Source organism: Pempheris klunzingeri, chromosome 18 (assembly GCF_042242105.1).
Source record: "Pempheris klunzingeri isolate RE-2024b chromosome 18, fPemKlu1.hap1, whole genome shotgun sequence".
Lineage (NCBI taxonomy): Eukaryota > Metazoa > Chordata > Actinopteri > Acropomatiformes > Pempheridae > Pempheris > Pempheris klunzingeri.
In genome coordinates, this window is record NC_092029.1 from 17,913,685 (window position 1) to 17,939,819 (window position 26,135).

General features: G+C 40.7%; 2 protein-coding genes across 2 annotated transcripts in view; one reads left to right on the forward strand and one right to left on the reverse strand.

Annotated features, from left to right (window-relative positions):
• Nucleotides 1–38: 38 nt before the first annotated feature.
• Nucleotides 39–4,397, forward strand: fsaf1 (40S small subunit processome assembly factor 1). The gene is made up of 9 exons (XM_070849377.1): nucleotides 39–209; nucleotides 1,264–1,431; nucleotides 1,673–1,764; nucleotides 2,668–2,727; nucleotides 2,917–3,012; nucleotides 3,119–3,205; nucleotides 3,370–3,407; nucleotides 3,830–3,965; nucleotides 4,086–4,397. The coding sequence occupies exons 1-8, from the start codon at nucleotides 131–133 to the stop codon at nucleotides 3,957–3,959; spliced, it is 750 nt and encodes a 249-aa protein (XP_070705478.1). The 5' UTR covers nucleotides 39–130; the 3' UTR covers nucleotides 3,960–3,965; nucleotides 4,086–4,397.
• A 5,047-nt stretch (nucleotides 4,398–9,444) lies between these two features.
• The window catches only part of LOC139217802 (E3 ubiquitin-protein ligase TRIM9), a 38,603-nt gene continuing 21,912 nt past the window's right edge, over nucleotides 9,445–26,135 (reverse strand). The window contains exons 4-12 of the mRNA XM_070849259.1: nucleotides 21,607–21,717; nucleotides 19,333–19,486; nucleotides 16,801–16,881; nucleotides 15,127–15,290; nucleotides 14,635–14,773; nucleotides 12,721–12,845; nucleotides 12,394–12,572; nucleotides 10,770–10,932; nucleotides 9,445–9,492 (exon numbers count right to left, since the gene is read on the reverse strand). Coding sequence (XP_070705360.1) covers nucleotides 9,445–9,492; nucleotides 10,770–10,932; nucleotides 12,394–12,572; nucleotides 12,721–12,845; nucleotides 14,635–14,773; nucleotides 15,127–15,290; nucleotides 16,801–16,881; nucleotides 19,333–19,486; nucleotides 21,607–21,717 — 1,164 coding nt within the window. The remainder of the gene's footprint in view (nucleotides 9,493–10,769; nucleotides 10,933–12,393; nucleotides 12,573–12,720; nucleotides 12,846–14,634; nucleotides 14,774–15,126; nucleotides 15,291–16,800; nucleotides 16,882–19,332; nucleotides 19,487–21,606; nucleotides 21,718–26,135) is intronic.

Below are 26,135 nucleotides of genomic sequence, written 5' to 3' on the forward strand. Positions count from 1 at the left end.
CTTGTGTCGTAACGCGTGTCCCACGTGCTTTTTCAGTTTGTTGTCATTCGCACTGATCGGCTGTTAGCTTTGAGTTCAGTCCCCAGAAGTTCTTGTTTCGTCAACTTGTTTGCACTGTTAGCTCAATAACATGAACCCAAAGGCGAACGGAGAAGAAGACGAAGATTGTCTGTTTCTAGAACATGTGTTGGATAAACTTTACGACTTTGGTAAGTCCAGTTAGCTTAGCGGCTAGCTTCACTAGCTGCTGTAAACTGCAGGTGCTGTCTGAAACAGACTGTTGCCTCTATTTACTGTGTTGTAGCATGGGTCTGTTGGCACAGTGTGAAGGAAAGAGAACAGGGTCATTGTGAGTTACTTATGGCACTTTAGCTTTTGAAATGACGCCAGTGTTAGCTTTACATTGCCACATTGTTAATGGCCCCAACATGTATGCTATGAGAAATGGTGACCAATCACTGACTGCAGAAAAACCTTGAATCAAAGCATTAAAATGTGCCTCAGGTAAAGGTTTCAGTTGTGAAAGAGTCCAGTTGGAGTTAAATAGAAGAGAACAATATGTCTCCAGCATTTAAACACTTGCTTCCTCTATTTTATGTTAATATTTTATGGCAAATGAATGATTTTCTTCCAGTAATGTCCATGTGACACAGTGATTCCAAATCAGTATCAGAAATGGTTTCTACACAATCAGACCTCGTGGAAAAATGTATGATTTTCTTTCATTGTCAATGAAATAGAGGGATAATCGTGAAATAGTGAAAAATGCCCGAGGATCCAGAGGTGATCTATCTATATAGCATGTTTTATCTGACCAGATGTCCAAGACCCAAAGATATGAAGTTTACTACCATTAATTAGGACACTTGAGAAGCTGGAACTAGCAAAGGGGTTGGCATGTCGCTTGAGAAATGATTAATATGATTAATAGATTATCAAAATAGTTTCTGTTCTATTTTCTGTCAATTGACTAATCAATAACAAGTATATGTCTGAATTAACATCCGTCTGACGGTGTCAATAGAAACTAATTATGACATTTGCAAACATATAGTTGTTGACACGGTTGTGTAATGTCAGAAACAAATGGTGATTATCTGTCATCCGCTAGTTGCTAATGCTTGATGTTGTCTGGATTGAAGATCATATTCAGTTATTTCTCACTGTGTCCTTCACTTAAGACAAGTTATTCGCGTCCACCAAAAGTTTGCAGGGCTGGAATGAGATTTGTTTCGCGCTCATGTTTGTTGACTGACGCTGCAGGAAATGGACCAGCGTCAAAAAAGAAGCTCAAGTCTCAGAAGAAGAAGAAACGAAAGAGATGCGAGGAAGACGAGGAAGAAGAGTTCCCCGCAGTGGAGGACATCCACAGTGACGCTGAAGACAGCGGAGCAGATGGTGTTGGCGCTGAACTAGAGACTGCACAAAGAGGTAGGCAGCACAGCGGCATCCACTCACACGTGGTAGAGAATTCATCTCCTACATTGACTCCAAGCCATAATTAGTCACATTCATGTTTAAGTTATTCATGTAGCAGTTAAACTAATCAATCATTGATAACATAGCTTGGCATTTCAGGCTACATATGTGCAGGATTTCCCCTCCTCTGACCTCCACTCTTTTCTCCGCTCCTCCTCGTCTGATTGGTTTTCATGTATCGTGTCTCACTAAGGTCCGACCATCCAGCAGGTGGAAGTAGTGACATTTCAGGACCCCACAAAGAAACCGAAAGCCAAGCAGACGCCAGCTCCCCACAAAGTGCCTGTAAGTCTATGCTGCTTTATTTTCTAACTCTAATGTGCATCCATGATAAGAAAACGTAGGACCCATTTATGATTGGTATGTTTTGGTCTAATGCGCAGGATGTAGGCCTTGTCTCTGTAGGTCAGGACACAGCATTGTGATGAGTTTATTCAGTCATGAAATATGCCTATAAATAGGTCTGCAGCTAATAAACGTTGTCACACTTAATCGTTCTGTTTATAAAATGTTAAAAAAGTAGTGAAAAATGCCCATTATTCTCACAGCCCGAGGTTTTTATGATAATAAAGCTTCTTTTATTGGACCAATATTATATATTGTATCAGTTTATATTATCATCTATAATGAAAAGGTATCAAATCCTGACATTTGTGAAGCTGAAATGAGCAAATATTTGGCATTTTTGCTAAAATAATTAATTATCATATTGACCGCTCCAATAATCCACCAGTCGTTACAGCCGTACACATAATATATAGAAGATCATTCAGTTTCAGGTTGCTTGTAAACCTCAGTTCTTCCTCTCTGAGCCGTCTTTATTGGATTACATTTTCATGAAATGATAAATGATAAATAATAGACAAGAACCAGGGTGACAGGCGGTAATGTCACTGACATATTCTGGCCAAAGTAAGAGTGGATGGAGGAAGATAAATGTGGTCTTTCATTCTTTTTTTAAACCAGGGACCTCTATCGTAGTTCATTTTACAACAAGAAATCTCTTTATGCAAACGCAGAACCCTTTTCATGTGGGAAACTTGTTTTTCTGATTGACATTTCGAACCCTGAACTCCTCCACGCTTCTGTGTGACCCCTTAGTCAACCTTCTCTATTTATGTTCTTCTTGTCAACATCCATTCACTTCACTGTCTTGTCTTTGGGTGTGTGTGCTGTCTTCACCTCAAGGCCCTTCAGATAACCGAGAAGAAGGAAGGTGACCAGTCAGAAGAGCTCAGTTTGGAAAAGGTGACATTTTTTCTCACAATTTCGTGAATCGATTCACCCCGTGGCTTCATTTTATGGACATTGTTTTGTGATTCTGCACGTGAACACGAGTTGCTGCACGCTGAATTCGTGCACTGACGTTACATTTAGGCCACTCTTATCTCCGAGACACGTTTGGCCTCATGCTGTATTTGTGTGTGCTCGCGTCAGGCTCGTCTTGAGGTCCATCGGTTTGGAATCACAGGCTATAAGAAGGAGCAGCAGCGTGTTTTTGAACAGGACAGAGCAGTGATGCTGGGAGCCAGAGTAAGGAAAGCTCATGCTGTACATATTTAATTAGCATCACCCTGTCGCACAGACTTTTTAATATCAAAATGACCAATTGCCTCCTTCATCATTGTCTCTTCACCAGCGTCCTAAGAAGGAATATGTCAACTACAAGGTGCTGCAGCAGCAGGTCAAGGAGAAGAAGCAGAAAGCAAAGGAGGAGGTTCAGCCGGTAAGACCTGCACCTCTCGGGTGCAAAGAGAAAGGTTAAAGGTGCCGTTATTCAGACGAGTGATCTGTTTCCATGTAATCGTTATCACATTTTAGAATCGATTAAGATAAACAATGCGTTTGCAATTCTTGACTCAAAGCCGTCCTTTGTTGTGGCTCCTGCAGGACCTGAAGAAGAAGAAGAAGAAGCAGAGTAATCAAAGGTTGGCGAGAGAATCACTTCTGAGCATATCTTTAAACATTTTCCTCCTGGATTCGATAAGGAGAGATCATAGTAGGGACGTGCAAAGAGAAATGGAACTAACATTTGATTTAGGCTGAAATTAACATATCGACAAACATTTTCTCTTTGTGAGTGTCCTTGAATCTGTGTATTGTTAAACTATTGTACATAGTTATCTTTGTCTAAGTTCTGTTCCTAAGGAGAGAAAGCATCCTTTATCAATAATAATTTATTCTAACATATTGATAGAAAACACACCACTAACACTTTGTCTAACATCCACTCAAGCATCAGATTAGCAGCTATTCTTGTTGTCTTGCACTTGAAAGGAATTGTTCTATTCCGTGCTATTCTATGCATCCCAGTGGTTGAATGATATGTTTCCGCTGCCCTCCCCACCAGGGACAAGAGGAAAGCACCCTCTGGATCTGGCACAGCCCCCTCAGGTCAGGTGGGCCGCTTCAAGAACGGCATGCTGATCCTCAGCTCCAAGGAGATCCAGACCATCAAAGGAAAAAAACAACGCAAATAGTCGCGGGTGAGAGCGTCCTTATGAACGACCTGAGAGGAATTAAAAGATGAGATGACCTTAAGTTGGGACACCCACTGGTCTTCACTGGGGACTGTGGGGATAATGTTGGAATGTTTGTGTTTGCAGGTGAGCGATTAAACCCCCCCCAGGATGAGAAAGCGGATCAGAAGAAGGAGCTGCAATCCAAGAGTCGGCCAGTGACTCAGCTCACTGCAGGACTGTTTGCAGTGTTGTGAGGACGAGAGCTGAATACAGCGTGAGCTCAGAGACTGACTTCCAGGACGCCTGCCACTGCTCTGCAGCAAAACACGGGGGGCTGTGTTACAGGGGACAGTCTGCTGAGTCCAAGAATCCAATTCATTGATCCCCAAAATGGACACTGAACAAACACAGCGACGGGACATGAGCGCACGGAACAGGAGACTTTGTCATATTTCATCACAGTTAATTTATTTTGTTTTTATAAATGACCAAAAAAAAAAAAAAAAGAATACATTTGCGTTTTCTCGTGTTTTACACTGTAAAGGTTTTAAAATTATGCAGTTACAATGCATTTCTCATATACAAACCATGAAGTCGTACAAAACATTTACATTTACATTGGCGGGGAAGGGGAGGGGGAGGGGGGGGGTCATAACAGGACAGATGGGGACAGATTATTAAAAAAAGAAACGATGTAAACACAAGTAGAGTCCTGGCAGAAGTCGACACGGAAGAAACACACATAAGCTCTTAATGATGAACCATGAGGAAGCAGTACTGGTCTTACCAATGTAGACTTTCCTCCATGCTAAACCCTTCCGTACAGGACTTGGTGGTCAGATCATCACAGAAAACCACGTCTTTCCACATTCTTAAAGGGAAAACAGAGAAGTTGATGGATTTTGAGCGACGTGGAAACGAGAGGTGTGGTGTGGTGTGGTGTGTGTGTGTGTGTGTGTGTGTGTGTGTGTGTGTGTGTGTGTGTGTGGTCTGGCAGTGTGCGGCTGGGTGAGGTCACAAATTCTCACGCCGTTTTCTCGAAGCAGCTTTCGTGTCGTTTTATACACTTTCAAAAAGATGAGCATGAGGAGATATGAGGCTTATCTGCAGCGCAAAGCACACGATTCAAGCTGCAAGCAAATCAGTTTTATGGTCGAGATTTTGCAGCCAGCGAGCCTTTTTTTTTTTTTTTTTTTTAACCTGCAACCCTTGGCGATCAACCATAAACAGTATACTGTATATATGCTATCAGTAGCCATTCAACTTTTACACTGAACAAATTGAAGAGGGCAATATACAAAAGAAAATAAATATGTAATTAAATATATGTACATACTTTATAGAGCAAATAAATCTGCCATTTATATTAAGTTAAATAGTGAACAGCAATGACATGCTTTTTTTCCCCAGCATCATATCCTGAAGTTAAATTAGTAAAATATCTCACATTCATGGGTGGGTAAGTGTGGGGTTAAGGGACATGCCATACTAGCACTCTTACAATACCATATCTAGACAGGAGTGACTACAATGTGACTCATTTGAAATATAGAAATGTCTGTAGCTGTCACGCAAAGTATCGTTTGGATAGGATTTATTTTTTTGTAGTTTTTTTTTTTTTTTTTTCTAAGAAAAAGTTTTCAGAAAGGAAAAGGCATGAACTCGTTTTAGCCGACACACTGTCTGACTGTCTGAACCTCTGCGACACTGTGAATCTAAGCACCTTGGTATTAACTGTTATTCCCTCCGGTCACGGTTTTCCTCTGTGCCATTTTGACATCAACACATCCTGCAGACGTGTAACCACAAATCATCCAGACTTTTGCTCGTGGGCCTAAAATCTATTCCTGGTAATGGGGAGAGTGGACCTCAGGACAGGTTGAGTTTGCACCTCTCCTCTGCTGTGGGAGGTGGGAGGTCAGGCAGAGGGGAAGGAGTAGAGTAGAGTAGAGTAGAGCAGAGCAGCCAGAGAGCCTCTGGTGATGCAAATGTAGCCCTTAGGGGGGTGGCTGGCAGTCTGGGGCATGTCAGGAATGATTCCCCTTAGACAGCTATTTAGTTTGCTGCCTCTGTCGGGAGAAACTAGTTAAATCCTGACTTTTACACTAATTCTGTATTCATGTCATGTGGGAGAAATGGTGAAGATAAGTGGTCGGAGAAAATGCTGCTAGAAAATAGTCCTTGACGGATTCAGTTGGTAGATTATATGCAGATGAATGCCAACTGAAATCCAAATAATTTAAGATTTGGATACAAGCTGTTCTTAGACCACACCAGCTGCTGAGAAAAACATCTGGTTCAGATGCTGTGGTTCATGGGTGTCTCTCCTGCTGCTAGTGCTGGACAGGTAGTGTGAAGCGAGCCTTTACGGGTTATTTTCCAAGGACAACGCCATGAGAGCAGTCAAGAGCATACAACCAAGACAGTGAGCAGAAAGACGCTAAAGCGAGGGGGTTGGGTTGGGGGGGGGGGGGGGGGGGGGCGATGCGTTTCCTTTCACATTATATGCACAGTTGTTTGATCCATTGTTACAAAATCCAGCGGTTTTAGTCGCTGTATAATAAACTTTCAGCATCAGGTGCAAAAAGCCAGTTCAGCCCACTATACCTGCAGTTTGCTGTCCTGGGATGTAAACATAAATGTACCTTTCTAGGTAACGGCTTTGATTCTTAAATAAATACATAATCCCATCCCCATCTCCCAAAATGGCTCAATCGTTATTCTTCAGTATTTCTTTGCTTAACTAAAAAAAGAACCTAAAATCATGAATTAAAGGTGAAAGACATTACCTTATTGTACTACGCTAAGGCTCTACAGCTAAATAAATTCTACTGGCTAACACACTTTTATAATGTTTCTGCTGTTGTATTGAAAATAGACTTCACTAATCCCAGTAATACCTACTGTTGAATTGGGAATGAACAAAAATACAAGTGTGGTATTTAAGATATCAGTGCTGCTTGCAATCATAATAATTTGTCAGCGTGCAGTATGTGATTGGAACTGCTTGACTGCTATTTTGTCCCTGATTAAATGTTTGAATATCATTAGATAGCTGATGACACGGTACGAGATGCATCGAGAGACGCCTCGCCAGACAAAAAAAACGCTTGCTGACATTTATAAAAGGTCTGCAGTTAAAGGTATGAAAACACAGATGGCTGCTCATTAAAATGCATTAATCCTGTTGTTGCCACCGTCTGACGGCAGAGGGCGAGCTGTAGCTGTAGCTGTAGCTGTAGCTGTAGCTGCGGCGGTTGGCTTTAACATCACTCCTGGAAAAGACAGTAATACAGGACACTATTTACAGTACAGCTTCAGGTATTTTGTAAACTTGTTCGATGCTTAATTCATGCTTAATATCACACGTCATAGTCAAAACTCACATTTCGGTATTTACAGGAATTCCATTCACACATACACCCATAAACCAATCTGTGTATGGCAGGGTCAGTCTGCACCTCTAACAGCTTCTCTCTCAAACTCACAGCTTTTACAGGGAAAATAAGAGAATGAAATCTTTGAAGTTGAAATAATCTAAAGACAAACTTCTCCATTCTTTGCTGTATTAAGATTAGTGATAAAAAATATACATGGGTAATGGGTTAAAACAACATCTAGGGTCCTCTAGTCACAGTGGTTTGGTTGGATTCTGAAGCTACTGTCCTCTACAGGCTGCCGTATCCGATCCCTGATGAGAAGTGTAGCAGCAAGTGTAGCTTTACCTGATGTGACTTTTCGAGATCATTTGCGGTGCGACGGATGAAAAGTTCTCGTCTCTACAGAGAGACTGAGAGATGAGCACAAAATGAGACAACCACTCTCTTCTCATCTACCGTTGTTACGGCGGCTATTGGTCTCATAAAACAGAACAAGAAACCCAGTAAGGTTTGGCTCAGTTCCATTCCACTTCAGCATTTTCTGACATTCGCCCCTCGAGGTAAAAAAAAAACGTGTGTTTATGGGACGGCGTGAACACATCAGGGCAGGAAACAGCTCCTGCGGGCGGTTAGCCTCGTTCCCTCACTTTAAATCATTCAGCAGGACCAGGTACAAATTGTTTGCGCACAGTTTTGTTGTTCCTGCAAGCAAATTAACACGAGCCCCACATATTTTACCCTCTAACCTCACTGACATGCAGGTGGTGTAGTCATCACAAATGTAGGCTGTGTGGCCAAACATCAAATTACAAACAGACTATGATTTTAAAATTTTAGTTATCACTCTAAAGCCCTGAATGGTTTGGCCCCAAGCACAATCTCCAGTGGTTTAGCTTCTGGCGTACCATCACAGGCCCCGAGGCCCTGAAATGCAGCTCTCCTGGTCCCAAACTCCAGACTGAAAAACAAAGGTGACAGAGCACGACCCCCAGACTGTGGAACAACCTTCCAGAGGAGATCAGGGTGGCTAAAGATGTAAGACTGAAGTCTTACTTCAATGATCTCAGCTTCCTGTGACCCTCGATCTTATCTTACCTTCTAATGATTCCTGTTCTTCTTCTTATTACTAGTATTATTTGTATCATCAGTATCATAATTATTATATTTTAAATTCTAATGTCACTGAAGGGTGGTCACTCACAGGCTTTCCAGATCTGTCAAATAACTGAAAAATGAAATGGAACTGAGCCCAAACCTTCCCAGCTCGACGTCGGCGCGCTAACGTCTTTGACAGCAGCACCAAACAGTCTTTGTGCCACTTTGTATGAGACGGAGAGGGAAAAAAACGGCAAACGGAGAAGACAGTGCTGTTGGAGCCACAACTAGGATGAAAGTGAGCACTGAAAGTTTGGCTTTTAAATATTTCATGAGCGAAACGTCCCACAGTGCCACTACAAAACACTACCTTCATCCAGTTGTACCTTGTGAGCTGTAAACACACCTGAGAGAGAAGCAAAGCAACAATAAACACTGCTGAAACCCTTTTCCCTCATTATTTCGCCTTCCGTAAAGCAGCTTGCTGTTGTGGAAATGCCGTTTTCTGATGGGATGTCTTCAATCATATCGGTAAAAAGCTCAATTTCAAATAGCGAAAAATTAAAGCAAAAGCCTATTTTCTAGCACAGTGTGGGGAATCTTCATTGATGCTGTCAGAGTGAGAGGGTCGATGAGTTTAGTCTCAGGCCTCGAGCAGGAATTTCAGGCTGTATTTTCCTTGTTGTTCAAATGACTGGACTGTACAAGCTGGAATAACAACAGAAGAGTTGTTCTGGAGTTCAGAACAAACGGCAGGATATGAAAAAAGTATGGCCGTCCACAGTAACTCCACGGTAAGCTCCAATCATTGTTTTTGTAGCCAATAATATCTCTGATTTATGTCTTCGTCCCAAATTACGGAGCAGAGTTTCACACTGAAGTGTATCCGAGATAAAGGGCACCTTGAGAAGGAGGGGAGAGGGGAAATCCTGTGTGATTGGAAGAGGTCCGTGTGGGAGCGACCCGAGGCTGCTTATGACATCGTTGGTTTGTATCCAGGGCACGCTCGGAGGGGGGGGGCGGATCTCCTACTGTTTGGTATTCTTTGGCACCTCCAGGCCCGTCAGCAAGGTCACCTGAAATGGACAAAGAGGGCAAAATGCTCAGTGAGATCGCGATGGAGTGAGACGGAGGACGGGCCGTGAAGAGATCAGACGGGCTTCGTGACAAACACTCGAAATCCTGCACACGATAATGAACTGGATGTGGGTCATAGTCATTTGGCGGCCAGCTGATTAATTAACACTTGAATTTGGAGGAGAGATTTGACGACGGCTTGGAGTTTTAGGAATGGTGATTCATTAATGCAGATTTCTCACTGCACACAAATGCGATGATGTACTTTCGCAACTATGCTGCTGTGTAGTTCTCGACTGTATTCTGTTAATGAGTGTCTAAAATGTAATTGTGCTACTGCTGAGTCTGCTCCGTCTAGCAGCTCCTATTTCATCTAGTTCATGTGCGTCCTGAAAATGGGATCCCTTTTTTTTTAATTCCTAATCTTTTGTCTTGCTTTTTTGGAGTTATTACAAACTTGTTATAGCATATTTTACTTCACTAGCTAAGGATGTGACAGCATGCTATGAAATCTCATCTCATCTCATCTCATTTTCTATACCGCTTATCCATCAGGGTCACGGGGGAGCTGGAGCCTATCCTAGCTGACATTGGGCGAGAGGCGGGGTACACTCTGGACTGGTCGCCAGCCAATCGCAGGGCCACAAACAGACAGCCATTCACACTCACACTCACACCTACGGGCAATTTAGAGTTACCAGTTAACCTAATGTGCATGTCTTTGGATTGTGGGAGGAAGCCGGAGTACCCGGAGAGAACCCACGCTAGCATGGGGAGAACATGCAAACTCCACACAGAAAGACCCCGGGACCTTCTTGCTGTGAGGCAACAGTGCTGACCACAGCACCACCATGCTGCCTGTCAGTCTATGAAATATATACCAAAAAAAAAACAGCACAAGAAACCATGATGGCTGACCTTCCTCTGGTTGTAAACATTTAAAGCAGTTCCAAACGTGTGCAGCATGAGCTGGAAAAAGATGAGGAAGTGGTTTGCCGCCTTTGATTACTTGATCAACTGACTGACTCATTATTGCTGCATTATTTTGAATATTTGTATATGTAACAAAAAGTCGGTGGACGATGGAGTGCTACGCTGCCGTTGTACTCTTTCTTTGACATTGCATGTCCAGTCTTGGCAATTCTGCTATCAGCAAATAGTACAACTTTCCCACTTGAATTCATCCCCCCGTTTGCTCATTCATGCAGTAACTGTTCTGGGGACACAAGTGCATATCCCATAGAGTCACACTAAAGAACAGGTCATAACTACTGACCTGCACGTTTCTGTTGAGGCTGACAGCGGGTACAAAGACCCCATCCAGGTTCTCGAAGGCAGTCGGCCCGTGCTGCTCCTTGTTGATGTAGAAAGTCAGCGTGTGTTTGGCCAGATCCAGCAGGATGCCCACAGTCGAGCCCTTAGTGATGCCTCCCTCGGCCCTGCACACACACACACACACACACACACACAAAACAGATTAATTTGTGGTGCATATAAAGAGGTTCTGTTTTAATTAAACTGAGAGTCGAATACATTTGACTCTCTGCGCTTACAGAAGAACAGAAAACACGAAACAGAGAAACGGAAACCTTCCTCCAACTCTTCCCATGTGTCTTGTCTTATTAACAGCTCCTTAAAAAGAGGTTCAGCCTGGATTTATCACAACTGGACACTTAATGAAAACTACAAATGTTTTTCCGTCCTGACAGTGAGGCACCGTGCTACTAACAATGTGAAGCCACCTCAGCCACACATATCAGCTTGTAAACAGCCACATTTCTGCAGGCTATGTGCACAAACATGACACCTGCCTCAGAACCAGGCTGACTGAGAGATGAAGGTGTCACTATGCGGGAAATAACAACATGAAACACAAACCAGAGATGATTAACGATATGAAATCAAACGGCACGGTGAGTAAATCTGTATTCTGGATGGACTGAGGCGCAGCAAGAGAAATAAAGTCAGAGGATTTGTATGTTCATGTTCGGAGTCGACTTTTCTCCTGTGAAGAACAGAGATTTTCTCTTAAATAAATGTTTAATGAGGGTTTGATAGTGTCGTGGTGACAGTGACGGAGATGGAGCAGAGAGATGTTTTCATCTCCTGCAGTCTTTTTCTGCTGCTCCCTGGTGTGTTTGTTAGTTGCTATTGTATTAGCCCAGGGGTCCCTCTATCATCCGGTGTATGTATCATTATCCTGTGTGTGCCTGTGTGTGTGTGTTTACCTCTTCGCTGTGTGAGGTTTCATGCCGAACACATAATAATGAACAGAGGAGAGCGCCACCTTACAAAGCCTCCCGCTGTTCTCACCAACGAACCAGTGCTGTTTTTAAATTAGTTCAGTCTGACTTTCTGATACGGTTTAGAAGTTGTAACTAACAAGCTGATTTATTAGTAGAATTATTCTAAGTCTTACTAACTAATGACCTAGTAACCTTTACAACTGCAGACTTAGCTCATCATTAGGTGAGTAAAATATCAGAATTGTGAGCATCCAATATTACAATAAGTAATCAGGTCTGCAGTTACAATTGTAACTATATTTAAATAACAATAGTGAGTTTTGAATAAAGTCTAAAGTTATTCTTGCGTGCAAAGCATGTTGAGATTGAAAATTCCTTCTTAAAACTCTTGAACACAATGTCCAATGAGTAGCTGTTATGAAGCTCTCAGCTGTGTCACGTGATCTTCTGCAGCTGATGGAGTTATCATTTAACTGTGCATATTCCAAACTATCTTTTTTTCTCAAAAAGAACACACAACACACTCAATACATACAAAACAAAACAAAATGTTGATGTTTAAGTTATTGAACATTGACGATCCTCTACTAGTAGTTTCCCTCCTAATAATGCCCAATACAAAACCACATACGGTCGCCTACAGCACACGCCTACCTGTTGGTGTGGGAGTTGTTGTGCATGAACCAGGAGCGGTTGTTGTCCACGTACATGGCCCACGCCTTGTCATCTTTCCCCAGCATCATGTCTTTCATGGTGTTGATCCTTGCCACGCCGAACGCAGGGTCCGGGTGGTTGTCATAGCGATCGATTTTGACCTCCCAGTAGTGAGTGCCCTGAGGTGCAAGCGGAGGACGAATACATTTTATCGATCTTGGCGTGGAAACTTATTTGGTCATATGAACTACTTATCACTAGTGATATGATAGTAAAACAGATAAGAGGAGTGTGATGTGAAACCCGACTTAATGCCAAGGTGTTTACCTTGGAAAAAGCAGCCGTCCCCAGGACCACGCGGTCGTCGTAGCTGTTACATGTGACCGTCTGGTTTTCGTTGGACAGAACAATGTCCCGATGAGCTGTGGTGGGGTCAAAGGTGAACCAGGCCACTGTAAGAAGGAAGCGACAGTCAGTCATGGGGCCATATCTGCCTGAAAAACAGGCAGAATAACTATTCAGCATTCAGACACACGTAGTCAGTCACATGTTAAGTATTCAAAAACTACAAATCCCTTACTGATTTTTTTTTTTTACAATATTGGCCTCACGTTGATGGTGCTCATTTATCGGTTTTTATCCCGATCTACGAGACAAGATGTTATTCAACTCTGTGTTATAATAAGATCTTTTTAGTTATCATGCCATAATAACATCGTCATATCAACAACTTATTTGCTGTAAAGAAAAACATGTTATGCACATGTGACAAGAAGCATTCCTTTGTTAAAATGATAAAGTCAGTCAGGCCTCAAGACACAGCAGCAGCAATTCACTGCTGTACTAAAGTATGATTTCAGGAAAAGGCAAATGTACACTTAATTGATTCAGAGTCACATTTCCTGTCTCTAATATGCACAGTGTAATTGGATGAACATTAGCTGGTATATTAGATTAAGCGTTATATAGTGATATAGTGAATATAATGTTATATTTTATGTAAATATATATGTCTCCATCCAGGCAGAGCACAATTTTATATTAACATTAACATTAACGTTGTGTCTGGTGGGCCGTAACTGTGTGAGTGAGTTTAGCTGCAGGGTAAAAGCACACACACACACACACACACACACTGAAGGCTGAAACATCAGGGACACATTTACTCTCTGAGCCTGAGGACAGTAATGCTTCATCAGCCAGCTACGACCACATGCTGCATCACTGAATAAATGGTGACACATACAATATTCACACACACACACAGAAAGGATTATACCACAAATTTTGATTGTACATCAAAACTAGTGTTTGTTTTGCAGCCAGAATCTTTATCGCCTCCTCTTTTACTTGTGATGCCGACAAAAGTCACATCCCCATCATTTCCCTCCTCCGAGTAGCTGAAAGGAAGTTACACTCCTCCAGGAGGGAGAGGGAGGAGGCGACGATGGGTGAGAGACAGAATAAGAGGTCGAGTAGGCAGAAAGCAAGATGACAGAGAAAAGGAAAAAGAGGGCGGGAGGGATGACCGGTTATCAGGCAGAAAACAGACTAATGCCCATTGTTATTGTGGCTGGCAAAGTGAGACTATGTGTGTGTGTGTGTGTGTGTGTGTGTGTGTGCGAGTGGTTTAGGGAAACTCATCCCACTGTGGCCATTGTCCCCTTTTTCCTCCTTTTCTTCTCATCTTTCTCTGACTCCTTCCTCTTCCCTTCTTTCTTTCCTTTCACTCTTTGTCCTCCTCTGTCCTCAGTGTCTGTATCTTGTAGCATAAAGCACGATCAGCTTCTTATTCTTCTAAATGTACCTTGAAAAACCTCCATACTCATCTTCTGAGAAGCTTCTATATTAAATTTTTAAATGTATGAATGTTTGTCATGATGCATGTTCTGTAGCGAAACAATAAAATCAACACAGTCGAAGAACATTACAGGAGACAAATAGTGTTTTACGGCTACTCAGGGCCAAGTGGCAAGCTAGAGCACACACACACACACACATGAACATACACACAGTCATGTTTCCACTACTGTGGAGGACATTACACTGACTGACATTCATTTCCTGGAGACCTGACTTTAATCTTAACCATAACCACTACTTGCCTAAACCTTAACCTAAGCCTAACTTTAAACCAAGTGCATTTTGTCCCCAAAAGGAAGGCAAGATTTATGTCCCCACAATATGAGTAATACATGGTATACACACACACACACACACACAGATACTCATTCTACCTACCATCAGAGGTCTTGAGCACCACAGTCTTGCTGTATGGCCCCACACCGATGGCATTGTAGGCTTTCACCCTGGCGTTGTAGGAGCTGTTGAAATGGAGGCCGTCCACGGTGCACACGGTCTCCTTTCCCACATATACCTCCTGGGGGCACACACATATTTAGTCGCATAATTACAAATGCAGATTAAGTGCATGCCTAATATACAGTGTGTTTACTGCGTAAACATATGAAATATAGAGGACTCGTGCATTAGTAAAGAAATCACACACTTAAAATGCATGTTTACTGATGACACACATACTTAACTACACAAATATAACACACACGTAAACTACCATCTGGCTTAAGTCAGACTTGAGAAGCATATGGATTATTAATAATAAAATAAAGAAGGAAGACTCGCTACAGAAGAGACATCATTTACTGGGTTTTTGGTTAGATTATTGGCATATTACTGTCCAGCCTTGTACTCTGTTTTACACACACAACCCACCCTGTACTGTCCTCCATTGCCATCATCCAACTCCAGGATGTAGCCCTCGATGGGGCTGCCAGGGGGCACAGTTACCCTCCAAGCCAGCGTGGCACTGTTGTTCCTGGTGCAGCACTTCTCCAGCTGCAGGAGAGGAGCCGCCGGCACCGAGGGTCCAGTCTCAACTGTGGGGACAGATAGATGGATAAGACGTAAAGATTGCAATTGGTTGATGGGAGTTGAGAGGGAAGAACTTAAACGGTGGTTAGATAAAGAGAAAGGAAAGACAAACAGGGAGATGTCATCAGCTGGCTGGTTGCCTTTAAACAAACTGAAGGGAGAGAAAGAGGAGCTTTAATGTGGATCTAGTGGGAGATGTGCAAAAACATCAGCCTTAAAGGTGAGAGAGCTCCAGGTTCACTTAAAGGGCAACAGCTGAGAATCAGTGAGGCTTTAAGCAGGCCGTGTGAGGACATGAGGACATTACACCCATATAAGTAGTAGTGCATAGGGTTAGACTGATATGGGCTTTAAAGACTAGTGGATAGTTTGTAACTGAGGCTTCCAGCATCAGTTATTTTCAAACTCTTTGGCTTTTTCTTATTGGAAATCTCTCAAATGATATGCAGACTATCTTGAGGTATAAACTTCCCATTGAAAGACAGACTAATGAAACAGTCTAAAATTAGTTAAATGCTTAAAGCAGGGCAGGATTCTTGACGGGTTACGAAAGTCAAGAAAGGGAGGAACCAGCATCATATCAAAGGATCTTTCAGATCTTCCTAAAGACATATCTGTCTAACCCTTGTGGTGGTACAACAAACATGGCAAAAGTGCATTCCAAAAGGAGCTGAAACCAACACACAAACAGCAAAAACAAGGTAAAAATAACCACTGAACACACAAGTGGATATCTCAGGGTGATAATGTCTGCTTCATATAATTTCTTTATTTGTCATCTGATCTTTTTTAGACCAAAGTAAGAGAGAAAGACACAGAGGAAAGGCAGCAGTCATGACAGAGGGGTTCAACATAGCAGGATTGACGCAATGTACAGTGCATGTGTCGATATCAATATTCAAATTCAATATTTTTCACAGTATTTGAAGCCAAAGTAGTTCTTCGATTGATCCACGACCAGAAAACAATGAAGGTTATTTGTGGTTAAACAAAGTATAGCATATAGATGTTTGAATTGGAATTCATCTTATATTTGAAGAAAAGTATATATTTGATTGTAAATGCTGTAATATAATTTGTATTCGTTCTTCTTTGCTATGCTTTATCATAATGTTTCATGTGTTTTACTAAAGTTTTATTGCATTCTATTATTTCAATTATTTATTTCATAAAATAATTAAACAACAATCATCATTCTGCCATTTTTACTTCATATATTTTCTCAGTCAGAATAAGCAAATGTTGGGAGAAAAAAAGACTAACATGGGAAACAGAGAAGTTTGTGTTTTACTGAAGGCAGCACTATTCTGCAAAGGTGTCATTCATTGGAAAGGAGCTAGAAAACAATAACCATGCAAAGGAAGGAGACCAGATAGATGCTGTTGGACAAAAAGACCAGTGAGTTTCCAACCAGAATGGTTGTGAGGGCTATCAGGGCTGAGGGACGAGGAAGGGTTGACAAAATAAATTCGAGGGAGGAAAACAGAGGTTTACTGTGAAAAGTCTCTGAAATACCTCCTGGGCTCTCTGTCTCCTTCTCAGCCTCACCATTGCCTGCTGCCTGCATTTGTTTCACTAACGGTTTCTCCTGCACATCTGGAAATATGACGTTGGTTTGTAAGTTATAGTACAAGAGCACATGGACAGAGGATGGCATACAAAGCAGCTGGAAGTGGCAGTGTGACCAGCAGAAAAATCGATCGCATTTGAAACATGAGAAGAAGTTCATATTCACTGAAGCAGTGAAGAGAGTGCACTGTATTAATAAAATGAAGCATTGTGGTCTTCCATATGCAAACGATATGTACATCTCAAGAGTTTCACCATATAACATTCACTTCTAGGCCAGACTATTACAATTCATAAACATTTTATATCAAAATGCATTACCTACATTATTATTAGATGGTGTAAGCATTGAACAAAATTTCATCAATGTAAAATGTAGTGTCATCTGCATATTAGAACATAAGTTTGGTCATCAGTAAAAGTAGAATTTATGTGTTTAGTGCTCTTTGCAAGTATGTGTTGGTATCTCAACTTGATTTGTTTTTCTTACCATTCCTGTTCTATACAAGAGAATGTACCCTTACAGAGTAAGATATTTAAATTCCAAATTCTTATACAGTATGTACCATAAATTTTTACATCATCATACGATATCTTAGCTGTTTGGTAATGGTTTTATGTGAATATGTGGTTTTATGTGGTTTTGAATAAAGGCAGCAGAATAGAATAACAAGCAGTAGTCCTAAACAACAACAAAAAATGAAGTAAATTTAATTACAGTGTTGTAGCTACCATTGAGGACCCTGATGTCATGTCCATAGTACACACATTAGTACACACATAGTACGCACACATTATGAGTATCATTTGGACTACTTCCATTACTTCCATGCCTTAATGTTGGGGAATAATTTCCTTGGAAGACTCCTGGCAAGAACTACGTTATCGGGTACTAATTGCATAGGATAAGGAGGAAGATAAGGGAAGATTTTGCATTAGATTTAATCTTTAAAAAAACATCAAGACTTACTTAAAAACATGTGACCCAGAACAATTCATTCAGTTCAGATGTCCTGCAACAACTTATAATGATGGAGAGTAATTTCAGGCTGCTTGTGAACCAGTGTTGCTGTTCAAGTTGTCAGACTAAAGATCAGAGACATGACATCAAATGGTCTATCTTTAAACTCTATCGCCTTGTATGGGATGTGAAGGTGGGTAAATGTGCAGATGTGTTGCCGACCTTGAAGAACAAAGGGGGAAGGACCAAAGCCTCTCTACTCCTTACAAGCCTAGTCGCTTAACTGGAGCTCAAATTACAGAGAGTCTCCTTGAATACAACTCAACTGGGGTCACAACCTGCAGATCTGAGTCACAGTCGGAATTTACATGATCACTTTTAGAGAAGCTGATGGCACTAAATAAAATCCTTACAGTTCAACACCTTACTTGAAGTTGCACCCATAAGGAACCATAAGGTATTACAGGCACATTGTAAACCCATTATGAGTTTGTAATCACTATAATCACATGATATGAAATAATTACCAACACAGCACTAAGCACTGAATGTAATTTTCTTATTATGTGATGATTATATCCCTTATGCGTTCAACAGATTTTTAATATGTCATGTTCATTATACATTTTGAATAAATGCTGTAAAACTCGTTAAGCAAATAAAATCATGATGTGAAATAAACTCTTCATGATTGATTGCAAAGAGTAATGGCCATGGTTAAGCATTTTTGAATGACTCAGTCCTAATCCGCAAATGTGTGCGTGATCTTTACTACAGTGGAGCAGTATCAAAATAAGATATGCATGGTGCTGATTGCATATTTAATGTACATTAACAATACATTGAGGTGATCTCTGCGGGGACTGCGGTGCAATGAATGTAAAGGACGCTGTGTTTACTGCTGCATGCTATCTGGTTGCTGAGTAGCAGTAGATGTGTGCATTGATACACATCTTAAAGAAAGAGTTGGGGTTACAGTTAGTGACATAAACTAAATGTTGTTCATCGCTCATCAAATATATCATCAAGGGGCTTCTTTTTTTTTTTGCCTCAGTACAATGATGGTGCGTATGTGCATGTCACGTTGATCCATTTAGAGATTCCATTTAAAGGGGCACTGCACTGATTTTACACATGATGTTCAGCTTTATAAAGTCATCTGCGGCTCAGGAGAAAACAGCCCTGTCATGAATTTGATATGGATGTTAGGGAGGGCTTAATGATGCATACACACAATGTTGGCAGAGTGGAAAAATCGGGAAAATCTCCGATTATTCTGACATTGGAGTGTTCAACCATTATTCTGAGATAACTACTGACTTTGCTAGCCTCATAATTACATAATCTAAGTAGTAGTAGTAGTAGTAGTAGTAGTGTAGCTCCTTTAAAATGAACTGAATCCATTTCAGTAGTGTTAATTCAAAATCAGTGAAGCCAAAAAGTTAAAAGTACAATTAGATAATAAAAAAATGATACACAGTTGTAAAATGGGTAAGCGTGTGCTTTTGTGTGTTTACCTTTGCCCTGGGTGAAGTCCAGCAGCAGGATGGTCTGGAGCAGCGAGTCGGTGTTGAGAGTGAGATCAAACTCAGGGCCTACTTTTGGCTCCAGGGCCCCTTTCACCCACTGGTCCTGAGACGATGTCACCCGCTTGATCAGAGCATCTGAGATCTGAACACAAACAAAGACGAGTCAAACAAACACACGCGTACAATGAGAGCATCCGCATCATCTACATTTAAATACGCCTGCGAGGCTGTGATGCCATCTTTGCATGTACAACAGCTTCTCTGTTTCTGGGATCCGTTCCATTAGTCTGGCTTCATTACATTGTGTCTGACAAGTGAAATGAGGCACGCATTAGCGCAGTTCAAATATTTAAGAGTGAGAATTAGACCTTTCATCTGCCGGTAAGAGGTTCGCTGCCTCAGGAAAAAAGCAAAGTGAGCACATTACATTAAACACTCAACTGCAAAAAATGTGATAGCTATCTTCTTTAAAGGCCAAAGATGAGCAGAGGATTTAAACATTCATCCTCAAGCATTAAAATGTAAATTGCTTCATTTAGCTTCATTTTTCTACTTAGTTGCATTGTAATTATAAATGTTCTTAAACTCACATTTAGCACTAATATCCACCTCTGATTCCTTAAAAGCCTCAAGTTGGGATTTTTGGTGTTGGCGACCATAAAGAATCGTATAATCAATACATTATAAAATATTCAAATGACATGGAAGCAAGGGAATGTGTGTGTGTGTGTGTGTGTATTTTTGTGTCCCTTAGGAGTGTCTTTGATCTCTATTTCATCTCTCCCTTTCACCTTACTCTGTTTCTCTCGTTCTATCTCTCTCCAGGAAGAGAAACGGTTCATAGCCAAAAGCAGAGACACTAGAATTTCATCTTCTATAATTTAATAGAAATTGAAATTTGGCTTTTGGGGCTTTTCTTTCTGTAGAAAATATGTAATCTTCTTCTTTGCCAGATCAGTTTATTTGATATGGGCTGTCTAGGAGTCCCACACATACAACATTGCTTTATGTGTAGAAATAATGATGGTTGTTAAGAAAATCAACCCTTTTTCCTGTAACCTTTTTAGATGCCACAAACTGGACATTCACATTAATGATTTACTGATTTATCACATCAATATGGCAAAATATGGAAATTACCATAAACTACAGCAAGTTATATGAGCTATGCATGCAACAAATATATTCCTTTTGTTTGCCAAAAAGTAATCTGCAGGAAAAGGCAGTACGTCAACACCAGTCACAAACACAGAGCATATAAAATGTATTGGACCCAAAACAGAATTTCATTGTGTCGGCAGTTTATAAGCATGACAAAACAACATTAAATGTGTTTTTGCAGTTAAAGAGGAACATTATAGGGTTAAACCTACACTGTCTTCTAAGCAGACCCACATGTCACATTTGACCTTCCTCAGATTGTCCTAACATGCACGGATCAATACCTGATAGGCGGACATGTCAGGTCGGTTAGAAATAGATCAGCTGCAGTAATAGTGAAACTAATCAGATGCATCCTGTGTTGGCGTGTGCACGTCTCAGTGCAGGCAGGCATGTGTGTGTTTTGTTGTTGTATCGGCAGTGAAGTCTTCCTCCTCTGACTGTGCAGTGTTTTCAGCTGTGCTGGATTCAGAAACATCAGAGGCTCCCTGCAAAGCTCATTTCTCATCTTGAGCTCAAAGGAATGAAGCTTTCACACTTCCTCTCCCTCCTTTCAACTTTCACATTTACATTTTTGGTTGTAAACACTTAAAAAAAAAAGAGTAGATTTAAAAACAAAAAAAAAGTACGGTATGACCCCCACACTGGGTTTGCCTTGTGAATGATGTCTGAAAGTCTTAACTTAAGTACTTTTAACAGAGGAGGCTGGTGTCCCCAAAGAGGCTAAAACCAAGAATGAATTAAATTAGCCACAGCCTGATGTCGCTCTGCTTCTGTTCCATAGAGCAACTAATGAAGTTCAATAGCACAGAGGCTGCGGCTGTATGGTATTACGTGCAAGTGAAATGTATTATTGATTTTAGTATCTTCAGATGTATTGTTAATAATAATGCATAAAACAATCTTATCCTCTAATTTGACTTTAGTACACAAAGTGAAGGATCACATGTTTTCAACTATCCAATCCATTAGATGATCTGATAAATGCATTAACACAAACCTCAAAACAGGGCTGTTCTTTTTTAGTTCAAGTTTTTTTTTTTAGATCATGATCGTATGTCAAACATGCACATACAAAGACACACACAGTGGGTCAGATACCTGAAGAAATCCACTGGGATCATTCTCTTTGAGGACCTCAAGACAGTACTCCATCATGCCGGTGGTCTGACGTAGCTTCATGGTGCAGTGGGTGATCTGGTCACGTACCACCTGACAAAGAGAAATGAGTTGTTAGCAATTATGGCAAAGAGCAGAGCTTCTGTAATGTTTTCAATGCTTTAAAAGCTCAAATTACAATCATTAGACCATGGACCTCTATGTGTCCCAATACATTTAGTTATACTTTGTGGAAAGTGCTTGTGTAAATCCCCTGACATTCCCTGGATTTCCTGTAAGTAACGACTCAGTAACCCAAACAGTGGACCGAAATGTAAATTAATATGTTTGATGAGGGATGCAGATAAGGACAACAGGTAATAAATACAATCAGTGCACAAATCTGGCCAGACAGCTCTTAATGCCACATACGAGAGAATAATACAGACTAATGAGAACGAGACAAATGAGAATGAGAACATACAGCTTGCCATGCCTTCATACAATAAAAAAAATATATTCTATAGTGTCTTTTCCAACATTAAATTAAAGATTATACAGCTGCCTGCTTATCAGCATATGCCGCCTGTACACTTATCACTACTACTACTACATGAGCATGACGTAATCACAGTCCAAAGGGCTATGAAGCTCAGTGACCAAAGGGCAGCCAGAGGTCAAAACAGTACACGCGGGCAAAAAGACTCAGGCTATAGGATTGCACAACAGATGGCGTAGGTGGAATTCGGCTGGTATATACTGTATAGTAGTGGGGGAAAAAACAGTCAGTGCTTCAATAATAAAACAAAGAAAAAAAAGAAGAATGCAGAAAAGTAAGAATATATGTAATTAGGGAGTGGGGAGAAGGTGTGCAGACGGGCTGGGATCAGGTGATTGGAATAACAAGTGAGTTCGTCTCTGGCAGACAAAAGGAAAAAAGGGTTCAAAAACTGTCTGGCAGTGTCAGTGTATGATTACCATATTTGGAACAGATCTTTCATAATCCCATAGTACTCCAGGTACACTATCCCCTGCAGTATCCCTGTGGTACAGTAGTGTGTAGTAGTGTAAAAAAGACTGAGGTGAGTATTTTACAGAAACACTTTCTCAGCCTTTACCAGACAAATGTGACTCCTCTCTCACTATGGTAGCTCTTTGAGTGTCTCTCTCCCTTTTGTCTCACACACACACACACACACACAGGGGTATCACATGCTATCTGCTGGATGCTGGCAGGAGGGAAATGAGATTTGGACGGGTGTCATAACCAGCCGTTTGAGGCTAATTGAAACTCAGTGAACTGTCACCGCCTTATTAGCCTTCTGTTTACATCCAGTAATACCTGCAGCACAATTCAACCGATCAGTGATCTTTAACTGTCTAACATGTGCACCTGATACGTGTTTAGAATATGGGCTGCACTTGTGTGCGTACGTACGTGGCAAATACGTCAACTTTTCAAATGCGAGGCAAGAGATTAGCCAGAAAACGCCCTGTGATGTTGGTGAATCCAAGATAATCGATTAAACCGTTAACCAATGGCCGCCTAGATGAATCAGAGAGTTAATTAGATGGAGTCTTGGTAATTAGTCTGCTTGTTTGTTTGATGGTTAATGAGATCACAGTTAATTATTCACCTGTCAGCTGGGTTTTAAACTGAAATATGAAGGGGAAGAAAGAGGATCAAAACAATCTACAATCTGATCTGACAGTGTGTGTGTGCGTGCGTGTGTGTGTGTGTGTGTGTGTGTGTGTGTGTGTTAAATAGTGTAAAAAGCCAATTCACACCTACCTGTTTAGACTTGCGTTTGCTGAACTGTATGTATTTCAATCTTTTTTTAATCTCACATTTTTTTGTTTTATTCTATCTAGAAAGCCTCTTTATAAATATCTATTCTATATAAATGGAATTAACTCTTACTATACTTCTTCATCAATTTATTCATTCATTGCAATGCGGTCTTAAATGTTTAAATGTTTAACTGTTTTTTGCCCTACAAAAGTGCACTTTGATCTGTACAAGTTTCAATCAAATTATTCATACATTTTGTATTAAATTAATGAAGCAGGTTGTGTGAATCTTTTTTTTTTTAATTGAATTTTTATATATTTTGTTGTGCATGTATGAAAAGGTTTGGTTTGGAGCGATGTTTTGGGTTTTGGTCAGGGATGTGACAGAATTAATCAAAGGTCCATAAATGGCCATCAAATGGGGGGAAAAAATGAAGAAAAGCACATATTTTTGGAGCTAAGTCTCATCTTAACGTTGTCACGCAGCTGGAATTTGCCTATAGCACACAGACACTCAAATTATTTACCAAGAAAATTAGCTTTTCAATTCAGGTTGGCAAAGCCCTGCTCTTATCTCCAGTGTAAACAACATGAAGTATGAAGCGTGAAGCCTGAGTAAACCTCAGATTTATTTCAATTTCCCTCTTTCCCACTGAGACTTGCCGTCAGCTCCCTCCCACACGCTCTTACAGGCCTAGGTGAAGGTTTTTCCAATATGTTCCGCATGCATATGAAATGAATTTGAGGGTGCGAATATTGAAACATGTTCATGCAAATCCAGATTTGAGATACCAGACACAGTGACTGATCACACTCTGAACATCATGCCAGTTCAGTTTAGAGCAGTATTTTGGGTCGGTTTTGTCCATTACTGGTAGAAAAACGTGATGTAGGACTTTATGTGCAGTATTCAGAGGGGTAAAAAAGAAATGACATCAAAATATTTTTAAACTTTCTAGTTTTTTACTGGCTGTATACAGGAACACAGATGCTCGTCGTGCTTTTGCATCTTTTGTGTTTGTGTTGTCACTTTTGAATGCAGTACTGCTTTTGAACCTATGCTGAAACATTCAGTTTATGTTTTAGCCGTCAGTATTGGCTTCTGACTTCAATAATCGAGATCGTCTGAAACCTAATCTCATTCATGGGACAGACACACACTCATCTGTAGGAGTTAGACAGAAGTGAATACTAATCCATCAGCCCCTGGATTATGTCTAACTGTGGTTGTGTGTGTGTGTGTGTGTGTGTATGTGTGTGAACGTGTATCTATGAGGACAATGTCATAGACCTTTAGAATGAGGACGTTTTCAAACAAGGGTATATTTTTGATCATTTTTTGAATGAAAAATAAGACATTTCTCTTGTTTAAAGGGCTGTTTGAGGGTTAAGCTTTGAGTTATATTAAGGCAGGTAAGGATTGGTGTCCTATAACACTGTCTAACTAATGACGGACAGTTTTGTTAATAGATATATTATATGAGTAATGAGTTCTTTCTAACCCCACACCTCCAGATTTTGTTCGTTTTCAAACTTGTAGCTGTCAGCTCCAACCAACACTGACTCAAGTGACATAATTTGAGGAAATTTAACCTATAAGATTCTTTGCAGCTCCATCTGGACTAACAAAATGCTTTATACAGTAGCAGTAGCACTCTGTAGCACCTGTAACGAGATAGAAGTGTAAAATTGGTGGAGTTCTCCTTTAACCCTTTAAGGTCCGCACCAAGAAAAAAGTGATGGAAAAATGTATTCTTTATATATTTTATCTCCTTGGGGCACTATTTACAAAAATCTATGTTTTTTTATGAACAGACCCCACATTTTTTGAAATATTGGCCTCTACCAAACGGTTGAGATGTCGTAAGTAAAACATGTTTTCAATAAGATATAGTGAGTCAAAATGTGCTCTACCATATGGTTGAGCAGAAGGTTAAAGGGTTAAGGAGATCCGTGTGCAGGCCCACCTAGCCCTCTACAGGAACAGGGTCAGACACTGAGAATGAGATGGTTGAGGTGAAGCCAAACTACTAGTGAAGGGGATAATGCTTAGGGCATCATTTCAGTTAGCTTAGAAGTAATACGTGTGTCTGGTAAAGCTCAACAACACAACCCTGCGACACACTTACACACACACACACACACACACACACGGATTCTTCCTATGTTACATTAATGTGTGCCAATAAATTAACTGTACATACAGAAATGGTGCTTTTGCTGTGACTGCATATGATGGTGGGCAGTGACGTGGCTGTAGTAACGACTTTACAATGACTAAAACGGCTAACAATGGAGCTGTTAAAATTGTGATTACAAACTGCTATTTTTACCAAAGTAAAACCACCTGAAATGTTTCAGTTTTAGAATCGTGCTATAAACTGCCACATACACCAACACAGATAAACATAGCGAGTATTTCTGGCTCAAAAAGGAAATTAAAATATGTTGCTTTTAACGGATTATACTCTGGCTTCGCTAAATTGTAGAAACATCTGCCTTTCTAGGTGTAGTCAGACACAGACTTAAGACTTTTTTGTGTGTGTGTGTGTGTGTGTGTGTTGTTTAGTGTCTGGACACGGCTGTATGTACAAAAACAGATTAAAAGGCCTGTAAGTGCTTCTGGAAAAAAAAAGACAGGTCAGTTCACAGTCAGAACATATGCAGATCCACTGAAATAGAGCGTCTTTAAACGCCTGCTCCTTCCACTGGCACTACTATGAAAAGGAGCAACGCTTTCG

Coding starts and splice junctions, on each gene's coding strand:
- fsaf1 (XM_070849377.1), top strand. CDS start 131: ATGAACCCAAAGGCGAACGGAGAAGAAGACGAAGATTGTCTGTTTCTA. Junction 1,432..1,672: donor ACTAGAGACTGCACAAAGAG/GTAGGCAGCACA, acceptor TGTCTCACTAAG/GTCCGACCATCCAGCAGGTG. Junction 2,728..2,916: donor AAGAGCTCAGTTTGGAAAAG/GTGACATTTTTT, acceptor TGCTCGCGTCAG/GCTCGTCTTGAGGTCCATCG.